The sequence below is a fragment of the Orycteropus afer genome, unplaced genomic scaffold (assembly GCF_000298275.1).
Source record: "Orycteropus afer afer isolate SDZICR_OR568_19922 unplaced genomic scaffold, OryAfe1.0 scaffold00005, whole genome shotgun sequence".
NCBI lineage: Eukaryota > Metazoa > Chordata > Mammalia > Tubulidentata > Orycteropodidae > Orycteropus > Orycteropus afer.
This window is the reverse complement of record NW_006921592.1, coordinates 1118310-1135797: the sequence shown is the minus strand read 5'-3', so window position 1 is coordinate 1135797 and position 17488 is coordinate 1118310. Positions and strand designations below refer to the sequence as shown.

Genomic DNA, 17488 nt, shown 5'->3' with positions numbered 1-17488 from the left:
CAAGGTTGACAAGTAAAAAGGCACAGTCCTGATGTTACCAAACCACACAGCAGGCCATTAACTTAAGTCCACTGTAAGTCCCAAGGTCGGCAGAGCATAGCAGGCTGCTGAGCAATGACACGGCTACATCCAGGGTCCAAGCGTGCCATAGGCTAGAGACCATTCCCAAAGCTGCTGCTTATATATGAAAAGCAGACCACATACCCAAAGGCAGCTACTCAGTTGCTTGTGGTAGATCCTACTGGAGTTGATGCCAGTCTCATCATGGGGAATAACTACCACCAGCTGCCCAGCCACTCAACCAGGCCCAGTCAAGCTGACATACAAATTTAACTACTATACAGCCATAGTTCTCAAAACAGCCTGGTATTGGTACAACAACAGATACATAGACCAGTGGAACAGAATTGAGAACCCAAAAATAGATCCATCAACCTATGGTCAGTTGATCTTTGACAAAGGCCTAAAACCCATTAAATGGGGAAGAGATAGTTTCTTTCACAAATGGTGCTGGCCAAACTAGATATCCATTTGCAGAAAAATGAAACAAGATCTGTACCTCACCACACACACAAAAACGAACTCCAGATGGATCAAAGACTTAAATGTGAAACCTAAAGCTACAAAGTTCATCAAAAGAAAAATAGGAGGAAACTTATGGGCCCTAATTTATGGCATAAATAGACTATCAAGCATAACCCAAGATGCACAAACAGCAGAAGATAACCTATATGATTAGAACCTTCTAAAAATTAATTTCTTATGTACACCAAAAGCTTTCTCCAAAAGAGTAAAAAGAGAACCTATAGAATTGGAAAAAATATTCAGCGATGACACATTAGACAAAGAACTTATCTCTAAAATTTATAGAAAACTCCAACACCTCAACATTAAAAAGACAAACAATCCAATTAAAAAATGGGCAGAAGACATGAACAGACATTTCTCCAAAGAAGATATTCAGGCAGCCAACAAACACATGTAGAAATGTTTGCGATCATTAGCCACTAGAGAGATGGAAATCAAAATAACCATGAGATACTCTCAACCCAGCCATTAATAGAAAAGTTCAACCAGACAGAAAATAACAAATGCTGGAGAAGATATGGAGAGATTGGGACTCTGATACACTGCTGGTGGAACTGTAAAATGATATAACTACTGTGGAAATTGGTATGGCGATTCCTTAAAAAGTTGGAAAAAGAAATACCATTTGACCCAGTAATCCCAATACTAGGTATATATCCTAAAGAAGTGAGAGACAGAACACAAATAGATATATATACACATATGTTCATCACAACACTATTCACAATAGCAAAGAGATAGAACAACCTAAGTGCCCATCAACTGAAGAATGGATAAACAACCTGTGGTACATACACATAATGGAATACTATGCAACCCTAAAGAATAATGTAGACTCTGCAAAACACCACATAATGTGGATGAACTTTGAGGACATTATGGTGAGTGAAATAAGTCAATCACAGAAGGACAAATCCTGTATTAGTCCACTATTGTAAAAAGTCAAGGAAAGGTTTATACACAGAAGGAAATTTCTTTGTTGATTATTAATAGTTACCTGTTTCCACAATGAACACCAATGGAAGCAGCAGTCAAGAAATCAGATGATGTGTTATATTAGGCAAATCTGCTGCAAAAGAACTCTTTAAAGTGATAAAGAGCAAAGATATCTCTTTGAAGACTAAGGTGTGCCTAACCCAAGCCACAGTATTTTCAATAGCCTCATATGCATGTGAAAGACAAGGAATAAGGAAGAAGAGTTGATGGTTTTGAGTTGTGGTGTTGGTGAAGAATATTGAAAGTACCATGGACTGCCAGAACTAACAAATGTGTCCTGGAAGAAGTGCAGCTGGAATGCTCCTTGGAAGCGACAACGGCCAGACTTCGTCTCACTTAGTTTGGTCATGTTGTCAGAAGGGACCATTCCCTGGAGAGGGATATCATGAACAGTAAAGTGAGGGTCAGTGAAGAAGGGGAAGACCCTCAATAAGATGGATTGACACAGTGGCTGCAACAATGGCCTCAGGTATAGCAAGAACTGAGAGGCTGGCACAGGATGGGGCAATGTTTGGTTCTGTTGTACACAGGGTCGGTGTGAGTCGGAGCTGACTCAATGGCACCTACCAACAACAGGGGGAAAGGGGAATCTTTTGTATGGGGGGCATTGAGTTTATGCTAATAAGTGGTGGAATATTTTGGAAAAGGATAGCAATAATGGTGTCAAAACATGAAAAATATAATCAATGTCCCTGAGCTGTAAATGTGGAAGTTGTTAAGTTGGCGAATGTCTTGTATACATTTTCACCACAATGAAAGTAAAAAAGAAAAAACAATGCTTCCCACTATCCCCAGAAAAGCATAAACTATGCAGGTCTGCCTGCCTCTATGTTGACCTCTGTAAGGACAAATGGTCATTTTACTCACTCACTTGACTGCTAACTAGAAGGCTGGCGGTTCAAACCCACCAGCCACTCCTCAGAAGGAAGACTGGGCAATCTACTTCTGTAGTGATACTGCCTTGAAACCCAAGGAGGGGTCGCTATGAGTCAGGTCTGACTCGACGGCACATAACAACAACAACAACAAGGGCCAAGTGAAACTCACGGACTTTGGAGCCAGGTGGGTTTGGGTCAAATTCTGGACTCTTGTACTCTCTCACTGTGTTGCCTGGAGCACATTATTTTAACTTCTCTATGTCTCAGGCTTCCTCATCCCTAAAATGCTGACAATAACTACCCCTCTCGATTGTTGTGAAGATTAAAGATGCCAATAAATGTGGTTTCAGGTACTATTAAATGTTACCTAAGGATCACAGACTCTGACTGTGTTGGAAGCTATTGTGTGATTATTTCATTAGGTTTCACCCCATACTTTTTACTGCGAACTGTTCCTGTAACAGAAATAAGAATATGCTATGCCATTAAAATTCTTTTATGGGTAAAACACTCTGCTGTGAATTATAAAATTTGTTTTTGTTTTTAAATGAACAGGATCTAGGACACATCATAATCACTGCAGATTCAGCCCAAACTCCTACATCTACATTTCCAGTACAACAATATTTCACTCTTTGAAGTTGACACGCGAGTGTCCTTGAGCCCCTCAGTGGACGGCTCTTGGGCTAAATAGGTCTGCTAAAGGGTCAGGGAGGCTGCATCTTCTGACCTCCTCTAACCCCACAAGAGGAAGACAGAATCACCATCAGTAGCCCAAGGCCTATTCCTGTGAGGCCAGACATGCTGCCTCCTCCAGCCCTTTCACCAACCCTGACATCAACCATTCCTCCCACAGCACTCACCACCTTTCTGCTGGGCTCAATAATTCACTGCAGTGGCCACACAAAACTCACAGATTACGCGGTTTATTAGGGAAGCACCAGGCTACAATTCAAGTTCAGGAAAAACGCTGAGTCTCTCTCAGCCTGCCGTCTCTCAGCCAACAGTCTCTCTCAGCCACTCTCCCAGCAATGCATGTCTCTCAGTGTCTCTTTCTCACCAGCACGTGTTTCTCAGGAGCGCATGTCTCTCAGGAGTGCATTTCTCTCAGCAGCACGTCTTTCTCAGCCAGCAGTCAGAGAGAGTTCTGCCTCTAGGAGGCCTCCTTTTGAGCCTGGCAGAGTGGCCAAACTAACCAATCATAACATCAGAATTCTAAGCACCTGAGAGAGAACAAACTTCCCAGAACATTGCCCCATACCGCTCCCAATAGAAATACCCCAGGTGGATAACTTTTACAATCAGGAGCTCCTCAGTTGCTCACAGCAAATTCCACCACAGAGTTTACAAAGACTCATGGCTAGAAAAGCCATACCAGGTAATTGACTACACCACAAGATCAAAGCATTTCTAGTGTTCTTTAGGCTTCTGAATTACCTGTCAAAGTGGACATTTTGAGTTTGTGAGGAACTCCCCTCTCTCCTAAATCTTTCTTTATAGATCCTCACCCCCTGAACAAACTCATTACCCCTTCCAAAAAAAAAAAAAAACTTTTATCTCAAATTTCTTTGTAGGTATGATTGAACCTACAATTGTTCACATCCAATTTTCTTTGCTGAGAAATCTTTAAGGCCTGCCTACAATTCCCATTCATTCTGTGCAGGACACTCTGGTTCTGCCCTCATCATGCCACTGAAAGTACATTCCTTCAAGCAACAATGACCTCCTGCTTGTCAACACCAATGGACAAGTACCTGCCTGCTCTGCTGCATTGGACCCTGTTGATCACATCTTCCTTTTGAAACTCTTTACTCCTTTGGTGTCTGTGACCCTTCACTTTGCTAAATCTCTTCACACATATCTGTTTACTTCTGGTTGCCTTCCTGCCTCACTCCCTTTCTGCGTCCAAGCCATAAATGTGAGTTGAAGTCTCCATCTTCCATCTCCTGCTATTATCACTTTATATATTCTTCTTGTATGATCTCCTTTCTGCTCACCATCTTCAAGTGGAAGGTTCCCACAGGCATAGTCCTGCCCAGACTGCACCTGACCTTCAGATTCTTAAATCAGAGGCCTGCTGGACACCTCCATCTGGCTATTTTACATGCAGTTCAGAATCAAATACATCTTCTTCTACCCTCAACATGATGTTCCTCTTTAAAATTCTCTCAACTGTTGGCACCACCAACCACTATTCCCAAACTAGAAATCTGGGTGCCAATCTCCCCCTGGCTCACTCTTACCCAATCAGTCATGATGTTCTGTCAACTATCCCCCTTATGGTGTTTTATTTACTGACTCTCTTTTAATCCCTACTATGCCTGCCCTAATTCAAACCCTCATCATCTCTTACCAGTACCACTGGATCCACCAACTTTCCTGTTGCCAAACTTATCTCCCTCAAATTGACCCTCCCCCCAGCTACCAGACTGAATAACAGGCCCCATCACTACTCATAATCTACTGGGTGACATCAGGCAGAGTCTAACAGCGCAGTAACAAATGTCCGGGGGTAAAGTTACTAGAGACATCCACACCAATGGTTCCTCTAAAAGGATCTTGCTTATGCCTTGAATCTGTTTGTCCTTGTCCAAATATGTTTCCCTAGACTTTTCTTATAAGCTCCTTTTCTGCTTAATTCCTGCTTGCAATGAAGACCCTTAACTAGTCCACAACTCCTTTTACTCTCTACCATAATTAGAGATTTGCATCTTCTCCTATTGGTCTGTGGCTGCCACCAACGGCAGGAACCGTGACTAACTGGTCTATGTAATCCAACTACTAATACAGGGCCTGGGTAGTAGGCTCTCAAATGCTTGCTGATTGGATGAATAAGAATTCTTTAGCAGCTTTTTCTGTAAAATGTCTGTTCACACATGATCCCATGAAGTTATGATATAATACCACCTGGTTTATTTTATTATCTTTTTCTTAGCCTCAGAATGTCCTATAACACAAATTTCTCACAAAGCAGTGAAAGCAAATATTCTGACAGATCTCATTAAATCAAAAGCCTTTCCTTTGCCTTCACAATCAATCACATTAGTATGAAAGAGCTTCTTCCTGGAACAAACAGCCTCGCCTGCTTCTTACCCATCAACATAGGTACCACTGATACCTCACACTTGAGATCTTAGAAACAACAGCTCTCAATAGCTGGTTCAAAGTCTGATCATCTTTTGCCAAAAATACATTTCAGATCAAGCAGGGTCACTTTCATTGTTGCTTTGTGATTATTTGTGATGGCAGAGGATCAAGGGACTCAAGCAGCCCTGATGGGTAACTAGTCCAGGGTCTATTTGTCCATGTCATGTCAGGGATGAAACAAGCCGTGAATTGGTGAGGAGAGCTGAAATACTGCTTCACTGTTGTATTTGGAAATGACAACGTAAGCCTCCAAAGCCTTTGAAGTACTATGGTAGGAAGGGTTACTAAACCCAAACTAAAGTATTGTTTGTTTCGTTTTGTTTTTTTTCCTACCAATCTCAACAAGGGATTTAGAGACTGATTATATTCAAAAGTGTTTACTTCAACTACATACTCTTTGTCAGGGGTTGTGGGAGGCTATGACTCTAGCTCTCAAAGATGTAACACCCTGATGAGGTAGAGGGGTGGAGACACCAACAAGGAGCCACTAATATGATTTACAAAGTAAAGATCTAACAATGCGATTTACAAAGTGGAAAGTAGTGAAAACCATGGGAGGTGAGGGAAAGGAGACATTCATTTCACCTGGGTAAGTCAAGGAATGCTTCAAGAAAGAACACATGGATGGGATTTAAATAGGATAAGATAGGACAGGGGTATAAAACAGTAGGACAATACAGATGTACAGAACAGCAAAAATAGAGTAAGGGCACAAGAAAGGAAATGGTGGGTTGAGTGAACAGTATGTTAAGAATTAGAAAGATTAAAAAGATAGGCATGTGAGCTGAACATTTACACTAGGTAGATACACTCCTTGGAGAGAACAATCATGGAAGAATAGAAGGGCTGTGTATGCACAGGGAGATAGCTCAGGGGGCAGGAATGCATGGGAGGGAAGGACACAGGGAAGAGGTAACTATGGGGAGGAAGTGGGAAGGGAGCTGTTGGATTGTGGGAGATTGTAGTCAATGCATGAGACAAAGTGTATGTGAGGGGCTGTATGGAAAGTGAATTTGTTCTGTAAACTTCCACCAAAATCACACACACACACACATACACAAAAAGAATTAGAAAGACAATTTGGGGCAAATCATGAAGGGTCTTGAATGCCAAGCTAGGCAGTTTTCACTTCATCCTGTAGGCAGTGGCTGAACATGAAAGAATTTTTACAACAGGGCATTTCTTTTTTCTTATATCTGGTAGGTGTAGGGGCATGGCTGTCACCTAATGCGTGTCCTCACACTGGCTGCATACTAGAATCAATTGGGCAATATGCATGTGTTAATAATACCAAGCCTGGTCCCTTTCCAGGCCAAATAAATAAGAATCTCTGAGCATAGAGCCTGAGCATGCCTATGTTTTAAGGCCTTTTTAGGTGATGTTAATGTCCAGCGAGGGTTGGGAACCATAGGTGAAACAAAGGGTCATTCATGGGATAGAAATTTCTGACATACCAAGAAACTTTCTTGTTCCTAAGCACCTTCCCCATTCACATCTACAAATCTGCTATTACTGGAAATCTACTCTTCTATGTTAAGCACTGCCTTCTTACACACACACATACACACACACAAACACAGATATAACTTTAAACACTCGTAGGACCCAGACCTGAATGCATGAATGCATTTATTTTATTGAGTTGATTATGGCAGGCATAAGAAAAATTGAGGGAGAGTTGGGGATAATTGCAGATGTGAAAATCAGGGTCAATCAGTCAGGATGTCCAAGAGAAATTTAACTACCTGCTGACTCTGTTTATTGAGATGCCTATCACCTTTAATAGGAGCTCTGGTGGTGTAGTGCCTAAAGGCACTTGACTGCTAACCAGAAGGCTGGCAGTTCAAATCCACCAGCCACTCCTCAGAAGGAAGATGGGGCAATCTACTTCCATAGTGATACTGCCTTGGAAACCCAAGGAGGGGTCGCTATGAGTTGGGTCCGACTCAACGGCACATAACAACAACAATCACCCTTAATAACATAAAGGGGTATCATGCAAATTCTTAGAAATAGACTATGCTTTCAGAAGAGATAGAAGTAGGTGACCTACCAAAGAAGTTCTGCTATTTTAAGAACCAGGACTACTTATGAAAACTACATCCCAGGATGCAAATCACAAACATGGTAACTGTATGTTAAGAAATTTGAAGAAGCAATGAAAGCATAAAACCTATAGCAAGAAATTTTTTCCTCCTAACATAATGTGATCATGGCTGACTTTTGCAATTATGAGAAGGAAAATATCCTAAACCCCCCCCAAGCTCCATGGTGGGGATCATGCCAAGAGTTGGGTAGCAACTCTGATTTGAGTAGAGGGAAACCCAAACTGGGTGTTGGCCTTGAGAGGAATGGGTTAGCCAGACAGAGCCTACATCCAAAAGTCAGTTAAGGCAAGAAGGAGCAGGCAGATATGACCAGTCCAGACAGATTAAGTCCCAAGTGGAGGAAGGCCAAATAAGAGAAATCAGAAATCTAGACTGATTGACAGGGAGGCCAAAGTCAGAAACCTTACCAAAAGCTTAAGGGATGAGAGATTAGTCTGGATAGGGGTCTCATGGGAGTTCCTGAGTGGTACAAATGGTTAACATGCTAGTCTGCTAATCAAAAGGTTAGAAGTTTGAGTCGACCCAGACGCATCTCAGAAGAAAGGTCTACCAATCTATTTCTGAAAATTCAGCCATTGTAAACCCTGTGGAGCACAGTTCTGCTCTGACACACATGGGGTCACCATGACTTGGAGTCGACTTGATGGCAACTGAGTGGGGTTTTTTTTTGCTTAGTTTTGTTTTCGGTGTTTTTTTGTTTTGTTTTGTTTTTGTTTGTTTGTTTTGTAGAGAAGGATCTCATAGTAAGCATCAGCCCCAGCAATGATGGAGCTTGGCCGATGCTGGCTCTGTGGGACAGCAGCTGGGCCTGGAGAGTGATGGGGAAGGGGGCAAACCATTACTGATAAAACCCAAAAATTTACAAAGGAAACCATCTAAGCCATTGGGAGAGACTCTAAGTCAAGTATGAAACTTGGTCTTCTTACTTTATAACACTATCTCATTCAGCAACACAGAAGCTAGACAACCCCAGAGACTCACAGATGCTTAAAATAGAACCAGATGACAAGAAAAAGGAGGTTCTTCCTCTGGCTAGAATGAAGAGCAAATGGCAATACTACAGTTGAAAGGAAATTACACTCATCTCAGAGCCCAGAAGCTGTCTGAATGACAAGAAATAAAGTTTGATAAATTACAAGTCCAAGTAATAGTAAGAGAAAGTATAATAATAGCAGTTTATATGTAAAAACTGGTCACTATATGTTAAATAGGAGCTCTGGTAGCATAGTGCCTAAGGCACTTGACTGCTAACCAGAAGGCTGGCAGTTCAAACCCACCAGCCACTCCTCAGAAGGAAGATGGGCAATCTACTTCCATAGTGATACTGCCTCGGAAACCCAAGGAGGGGTCGCTATGAGTCGGGGCCGACTCGATGGCACATAACAACAACATATGTTAAATGGCGGAGCTCTGGTAGTGTACTGCCTAAGGCATTTGACTGCTAACCAGAACTCTGTTCATCCAAACCCACCAGCCACTCCTTGGAAGAAAGAGTGGGCAATCTACTTCCATAGAGATACCACCTCAGAAACCCAAGGAGGGGCCACTATGAGTCAGAAGTGACTAGATGGCAGTGCTTTTTTTTTTTTTTTTTTTGGTTTCTATGTTAAATGTACTCATGTACTTATCTTCACAACAATCTTATAAGTACTTTTATTCTCTTCCTTTTACAGAAGAGGAAACTAAGACACACAGAAGTTAAATAACTTGCCCAAGGTCACTGAAAGGGCCTGGGTTCTAATCTAAGCCACCAAGTTGTAATTTCCATCTTAACCACTAAATTTAAGCTGTTTCTCACATAAGATGAAGAATTACCTTTGAAGGGGCCAGAATGAACCAGGAGCACATAGAAAATGCATAAGAATGTTTTCTAAACAAATACTGGATTCATTCATTCAACAAGTATTTATTGAGCATGTACCATGTGCCAGGCCCTTTTCTTTTTACTGAAGACTACAGGCAGGGACCCTTACACATCTGAAAGAGTGAATAATTCTGCTCAATAGGTATAAAACGTAGTGTTTTGTGGATTAGTTAGGCCAACAGCACTGCACCTTTGGAGCCCATGTCCTTCCACATGTCTCTGTTGAAATTTTCAAAAGATTATTAACACACGAAAGCTCCAGGGTCCAGAAACCAGAGGAAACAGAAACAACTATATGTTTTAAAAAAACAAGTGGCATAGCACACTTACAGAAATGCCTTGTGTGTAGGGGGAAGGGCACAGTTGGCAAAACAAATGCAGAACATGTGCATTCTTTGCATTAAAATATGGTACACCAATGAGGTAGCAATGCCGGAAGCAAGTGGAGAGCCGAGGAGATGAAGCTCCGCCCCAGTGCAGCCACTGACTTGCTCTGTGACCATGACCGGTAACCTATCTGGGCCTCAGTATGCAAATACATAAAATGGAGGAAGTTGCACTCTATGACCTCAGAGGCCTAGCTTGACTCCTTGGTAGAACCAAGGCCAACTTTAGGCACAGCCCGTAACAACCATGCTGAACTAGACAGCAGTAGTAACCAGAGCAGCACCAGGAATGCCACATGATCCTGCAGAAATAACTCAACCAAATTCTTGGGGTCCACAGTCTCTCAGAGATACCTTAGGCTTGTGCTGGGTTCTAGGCTGTCTACACTTGAGAGTTGCATTTCTGCATAAAGAGCTCTAAGACACCAATAAGCAGAGGTAAGAGGCCCTGGAACCTGGCCAGACTGCTAACTACAGTGGATCGTCAAGAAATATCAGGCAGGATTTATCACTGTTAATAATAGCTGGCATATGACTGAATGCAGAACTTAAACTCACAAGGCCCAGTAACCGTGAGTGTTTTGAAAGAAAAAGAACAAAGTTAGATGAAGAAAGAGGGTGCCAGAAAGAGATACATACATGCACCTAATATGAATTCGATTGGTACCTTCTGCTACACAGCTCCTACTTCTTGGCCATGCCAAACCTGTAGCCTGCCTTCTCAGGCTGCATATGGGCCTCAGATACTATCTCTGGCTCCTGAAGTATACATGCCATTCAAGTCTTCAGGTGTTAGGCAATTTCTTAAACCCTGATCCCCATTGTTGTGGAAATCACCTTCCTTTAAAGCATTTTGAATGTTCTTTTTCACCTTATGGTCACCTGACACATTTGCTCATTCACCTTCCTCCCCCAGTGCTTAAGTTCAAACTTCTAATTAAGATGCAGTGTTCTGGATTTTGTTTTGTTGTACCCACTCTTTCCCTTAGTGCTTCAAATCACTTCCTCAGAAGAATTAGGTTAAAGATACTAAAAGGCAATGTCCATAAATGAGAGTGAAACCAAAATCTACTCAAATGACTAATTTGAATTGTGACCTGTCCTGATGCAGGCCAACTGTATGGTCTCCAAGAATCCTCAGCTGAAGGGCTTCCACTCCCACACAGGTGGGGAAATGGAACCAACCAACATTCAGTGCAGCAATGGATTTCAGTTGGAGCCATTATTCAAAGGGGTTCCAATATTCTGTAAACAGTGAATGAACAAAGAAGGTTTTTTGTTTTTCTTAAATAGGTTAGAAAGGAGCTCTAGTGGCACAGTGCCTAAAGCATACGACTGCTAGCCAGAAGGCTGGCAGTTCAAACCCACCAGCCACTCCGCAGAAGGAAAATGGGGCAATCTATTTCAGTAAAGATTTACCACCTTGGAAACCCAGTAGGGGTTGCTGTGAGTAGGAATCGACTCCATGGCAGTAGTTTAGTGGGTAAATAGGTTAAATGAATAAATAGAGAAGATTTGGTATAGGATAAAATAGATCCCTCCTTTTCTAGATTTAATTCAAACCTAAAATTTACAAGTGAGTTCAAACTTTAGTCTGACAAAATCTCACTTCCCTTAAGAAATAGAGAAAATAAGAATATTCTACCAAAAACATAGAGAAGTTGTAACCAGTGTCACTGAACAATTTGCATGTTGTTGTTGTTATGTGCTGTCAAGTCGGACCCAACTCATAGTGACCCCTCCTTGGGTTTCCAAGGCAGTATCACTATGGAAGTAGATTGCCCCTCTTCCTTCCGAGGAGTGGCTGGTGGGTTTGAACCACCAGCCTTCTGGGTAGCAGTCAAGTGCCTTACGCACTATGCTACCAGAACTCCTAAACAATTTGCATAGTAATTGTAAAGTGAGACCTAATTTGCTATGTAAACTTTCTCCAAAAGCACAATAAAATATTTTTTAAAAAAGAAAAGTACCGAAGGAATTCAGTGAAACAAGGTAACTGTAGATAGGGCTAGAAAGTGGGCAAAGTTGAAGTGCAGCCCTGTCACTGGTAGCAACAACCTTTCCTTGCAGGTGTCTTGCATTGTGGTCTATGACCCATGACAATCCACTGCCCAGTCAAAATGTACGTCTTCTCTGCCTAGTACATATCAAACATATTTTAGAAGGCACTTAATGGCCATGAACTAGGGACATTGGAATTGTAATCTGAGATGCTTGGAGACCTAATACTCTAAATAAACCAAAGGGATGGACCTCAAATACAATTTTGGGCAGCTGGGGAGATATTCTGAGATAAGGGGATTTTTGCGACTATCCCAGAGTTAATTCTACCGTCATCACATTCTAATTTGAAGATTCATTTCCCTCCTTAAATTCCTTCCCTGGGCATTAGCATTGTTCTCACCACTGTAAATTAACCTACTAACCAAGGACATATAGAAAGTGCCATTTTGGTTTCAAATAATTATGGGCAGAAGTATCTGAAATTCACAACTTTCCATGGTGCATCCAATAGACAGAAGTGGACAGAACCAGTTTCTAAGAATCTCTAGAACAAAGTAAAGTGCATTTGCAGTGAAGCTTGTGGACAACTTGCTAAATTTCAGCCCAGGACAATTTTACTATCTGTAACTTACCAAATTAGAACTGATTTATAATGGAAATGTTTAGTGATGGCTTCTTAGCAGTCCACTGCAGCAGCTGGCACACATCTACCTCACTGCCCTTGCAGAGCGGACTGTTAGGTCCAAGTTCCGGCCTTTGAAACCCTAGATCTGTAATGACTGAACACTAACTGCCCTGCAGCATTGACCTGAGTGCTCAGAGGAGAATGAATTACCTCCCCACAGCCAAGCCAGTAGTCCCAGCTCTGAGGCAGAAAGCAGTGGTTGTTAGAAGTCAGAATGAAAGCAAAAAGGAAAGGAACAGTGCTGTCATTATACTAGTAAACTGTGATCACCTTTTCCCATAAGCATCTTCCTGTTCTCCCTGAGGGCGGCCCACTTAACTGCTGCTCTGGTGCTATGGTGCCAACTCAGCGGAGAACACTTCCTGTGGTTCTGAGAGGCAGTGTGCTCAGCAGGCTGTGGCTTGCCCACTGACCCAGAGGTGCACTGTGAGGGGACCACGATCCTGACAGAGAGGCGATAGGTGCTCATTGGACAAGGTTCCTGGTTTAAGGGGTAATACTGATTTCTTTGTTCAGGGCCAGGTAAGGCTAGCAAGGTGTCCTAGGCACAAAATTTAGGGAGGCATTCACTTTCCTTTAGCTCATTCACCTAGTCTCAGTCCTGCTCACAGCCAACAGCACAGGTGTTTGTGTATATGTGTGTGTGTGTGTGTGTGTAAAACACATTGTATGGAGGACAGGTTGGAATGCTAAGTCCAAGGTTCTCAAAGTATGGTCCTTGGGCCCGCAGCATCAGCAACAACATCACTTGCAAACTTGTTAAGATGCAGATTCTCAATCCCTACTCCAGATCCAATGAATCAAAAATATGCAGGAGTGAGGCCTGGAAATCAGTGTTTTAAGGAGCCTACCAAGTGATTCTGATGCATCAAAAGTTAAGAAGCACTGAACTAGAGAATAATGCTGTCAAAAGCCAGTGCCATGGTGCTACAACCATTTCTCAGAATGCTTCACACATGGCCCTCCTATGCCAAGAGTGAGTTGGTAAGGTTAAAGAAGGCGACCAGTAAGGCTGTATTCCAATACTAAATTAGAAGTGCTTTTTCCCAGCCATCTCTAAACAAACTTTAGTAGTCAAGACTTGGCAATTGTTGGAGATAAAGATCACTACTGAACTAATTTCCCCCTTCTTCTCCTGGCTAGACTGCTCAGAGTTGGCCACTCAGCAACACAATGTGACGTGAACAACTCATTTGAATATTCTAAGAATGGGAGTCCTTGTGGTAAAATGATGCTAACGTCATCTCCCTGTGAGGTCAGATTAGCTAATGTGTGCAAAGCCCCAAACAGAAGCCCTGAGAGAGGAAGCTGCTGTGACAATTCATCCATCCTAACCATGGATTCTGGGGCTCTACCCTTCTCCAGGGACATGGATTCGATGATTTGGGGGTGTGGGGACTACTGAATGGGGAAAGGGGTTAGCTGATCTTGTTTATGGTGCCCTGTTTTTAAAAGGAGGCTATTTTCTAGTCTGAATGGCCTGGGGCACCAGGTTTCTAAATGGTGATGACACAAGCGAGAGAAAGGAAAAGAGACAGGACACCCCATGCCTGCTGTCGGGCAGAAGGACTAACTTAGCTTTCACTATATAAATGAAGAGTAAAAAGACACTTCTGAAGACCACACATCTAAACTTTGTCCCCAGAACCCACGCTGTTTGGAACAGTGAAACAGTGAGTGCCACTCACCAGCTGAGAGACCCAGGCACAAGGTCAAGCACTTGGTTTCCTCTTTTGTCAAGTGCTGGATTATAAACACTACAATAGGAGCCTGAGGATAACCAAAAACATTGGGAGGCAAACGTGCCTGTGAGGTGTTAGTCCCAGGATCCCAGCACAGAATTAGGAAGCCAAGTCTGCAAAACCAGAAGGGCACATGTTCCACAACACCTTTGCAGCTCACAGATATGTCTACTGAGGTCCAGAGAGGGTGATGGTCTGCAAGGGGGCACACAGCCAGTGGGTGACAATCATTTGCTGTGCCCCCTTTTTCTTTGGCATTAAGGAGTGCTGAGGTGAGGTGCAATCTCTCAGATGTCCACCCACAGGTAAGCAAAGGATGGCCTCCCCTGTCTTCCTTGGGCTATTCCTTGCAGCCCAGCTGAGGGTTGGAGGATTTGGAGGATCAGCGGTGACTCATACTTTTCCTTCACAGGGGATTTAACTCCCAGATAACAAGACCCATGTGAAAAAGCCAACCAGCAAGAAAGTTCAGTTAGCGCTCTCTCCACGGAGCCACCTTACCTTCCTCATTTAAAATCCATGGCAGGAACGCAAACACCGAGTCAAAGCCGCAAGTGTTCTCTTCAAAGGCACAGGACCCAGCAGGCAGGTCCAGGGCTCCTGCAAGCTGAAGGGCTGCGGGCACAAAGCGAGTTTCAGTTTGGCTTTTGGCCTGGGAGTGTTGCACCAATTTGGGGCGCCCTGGGGGGGACTACCTAGGGAAAGAGGGGAAGGAATGGGGGAAAGGAGGAAGATGCGATGCCCTCTGAACCCCGGCGCTGCCTCAGCACAAGGCCAGGCTTAGCTTGGGGAGGGAGGTTAGCTGCTGTGGAGAAGGGTCGGGAGGCGTGCTGGGATCGCCCAGCCTAGGACAGCAAGTCCGACAGCCAGGGCAGCCGAGCCGGAGCGAGTCACGAGAGCGCCCTCCGGGCCGGGGGCGGGGAGGAGGTCACCGAAGCCCAGACCTTACCTTGCAACAGAAAGAGAACGCCAGTTAACAGCATGGTTGTGCTTCAGTGAAGACTGCAAAAGGGTGGCGCTGACAGCCCTCTAGGACCAGCTGCGCCCGGTGAAAGGGAGCGTGGGAGACGGGGACCCCTGGGACTTGGGGAGGGAGAAGTTTGAGCAAAGCATGCACTTGGCGCTGCCCAACTTTGCGAGGCGGTTAGAGCTGCGCGGAAAGTTGGTGGTTTCTGAAGAGCGCCGCGGCGGCAGCGGTTGGAGCGGCAGTCAGATCGCGCCACAAGCGAAGCCCGCCGACTGCGCCGCTAGTCCGGCAGGGATGGGGCTGGAAGGCAGGAGACCCGCACGCTTCCGAAAGGCCAAGCCACCGCTGAGTGGGAAAGGAAAGGTCGGGATGCAGCGCCTTCGCTCAGGATTTTAAAGCTTGGGGCCAGACCCCTTAGAGACTCTTGCAAGGGGCAGGCCTTCCAGGAGCCCCTCCGCTGGGCTGGGACTGGAGGCGCCTGCCCCGCCCATCCGCAGTGGGAACCAGCTTATTTCTGGGGACAGCCTTCCCGCATCTGGCGCCTCAGTCCCGCAGGACTGGCCCTAATTTTAACTTCTCCCCGGTGGAAGGGGATGGAATTCTCCTAGGAGAGTCTAGAGGAAATTTTGAAAACTGTTGGGTGGAATATGTTTTATGTCTCAGAAGTTTCAGCGGTTAAAGCCCCGTAATGCTAACCCTGAAATACCAGGAGCACCAACCCTATTTTTTAGCTAGTGGAATGTCTGGCATGCCTGGTGCTCAGCATTCCCAACGTCCGGAGAAACAGGGGCATTCCTCTTCTCCAAAGAGCCGTGCTAAATTAGTAGAAGGTTCTAAACTAGGAGATGGGAATGGAGATGGTGGTGGAGAGGGGGTTGCTTCAGAGCTACCGGTTTTTTGTTTTTGTTTTTGTTTTTGTTTTTTGCTACAAGTTTGTTCTGAACACTAAATAGATCTTCAACTATATTCTCTTCCAGTTAAGAAAGTTTGCTAGTTTCTTTTCCCTCGATCTTCCTGATAATTTTGTGCAGGCAGTGTTACACGCCTAGGGCCGTGGTTCTCACACTTTCTGGATGCATCACAATGCCCTGGAGGACTTGTTTAAACACAGATTGTTACACCTCTCTGAGAGTTTCTGATAAATTTCTGGGTGGGGTTCAAGATTCTATACATTTCTAACAAGTTTTCAGGTGACCTTGCTGGTCTGAAGACCACACTTTTGAGGACCACTGGCCTAGAAAACTCCTATTCAGCCATAAAAGCCCTGCTCACATGCCTGCACTTGACCTCCAGACTCTTCTAATCATTCCTTGTCTTTCACTGGCCGCTCCTTCTCAATCTCCTTTTTGCTTTCTTATGTCTCTGATCCCTTAACTTGTAGGGTTCTCTGACTTCTGTCCTTGTATCTCCTGTTTCTTTCTCTCTATTCACTCCCTCAGTAATTTCATCCAGTCTTGTGGTTTTAAATAGACCCCGAAGCTTGTGTTTCTAACCCAGACTGCTCATTCTGCTCAACTCCTATATCTCACTGCCACCTCAACATTTCATTTGGGTGCCTAGGAACTATCTCACACTTAACAAGTTACAACATGAGTGCCTCCTATTCCTTCCCAAACTGCATTTCTTCATCTTAGTTAGAGGTATCCCTCTCCAGCTGCTCAAGGCAAAAACTTTGGATTCATCCTTAACTCCTCGCTCCCTCTCATGGTATTACCAAATCATGTCTGTTCAAGATTCAAAATATGGCAGACACTGACTGTGCTTCATATCCACTGTGATCACCCTGATCCAAGCCACCACTGTTACTAGCCTGAGATCCTGCCATAGCAGCCTAATCATGATCCAACTCCTTGCTTCCCCTGCCTTGCCCATCTCCACTCCATTCTCAACATAGCCGTCAGTTTCATTCTTTTAATACATATACTGGACCAAGTCACTGTTTGGCGCAAGACTCCCCATGTATTGGTTCTCTAGTGCTGCTATAACAGAAATTCCACAAGTGGATGACTTTAACAAACAGGGATTTATTCTCTTATAGTTTAGGAAGCCAGAAATCTGAGGTTGGGCAATCCTACTTCCGTAGTGATACTGCCTCGGAAACCCAAGGAGGGGTCGCTATGAGT

General features: G+C 44.0%; 1 protein-coding gene across 1 annotated transcript in view; it reads right to left on the bottom strand.

Annotated features, from left to right (window-relative positions):
- MAMDC2 (MAM domain containing 2) overlaps nucleotides 1-15381 on the bottom strand; it is a 184925-nt gene extending 169544 nt beyond the window's left edge. The window contains exons 1-2 of the mRNA XM_007938422.2: nucleotides 15348-15381; nucleotides 14900-15013 (exon numbers count right to left, since the gene is read on the bottom strand). Coding sequence (XP_007936613.1) covers nucleotides 14900-15013; nucleotides 15348-15381 — 148 coding nt within the window. The remainder of the gene's footprint in view (nucleotides 1-14899; nucleotides 15014-15347) is intronic.
- Between the last annotated feature and the right edge of the window lie 2107 nt (nucleotides 15382-17488).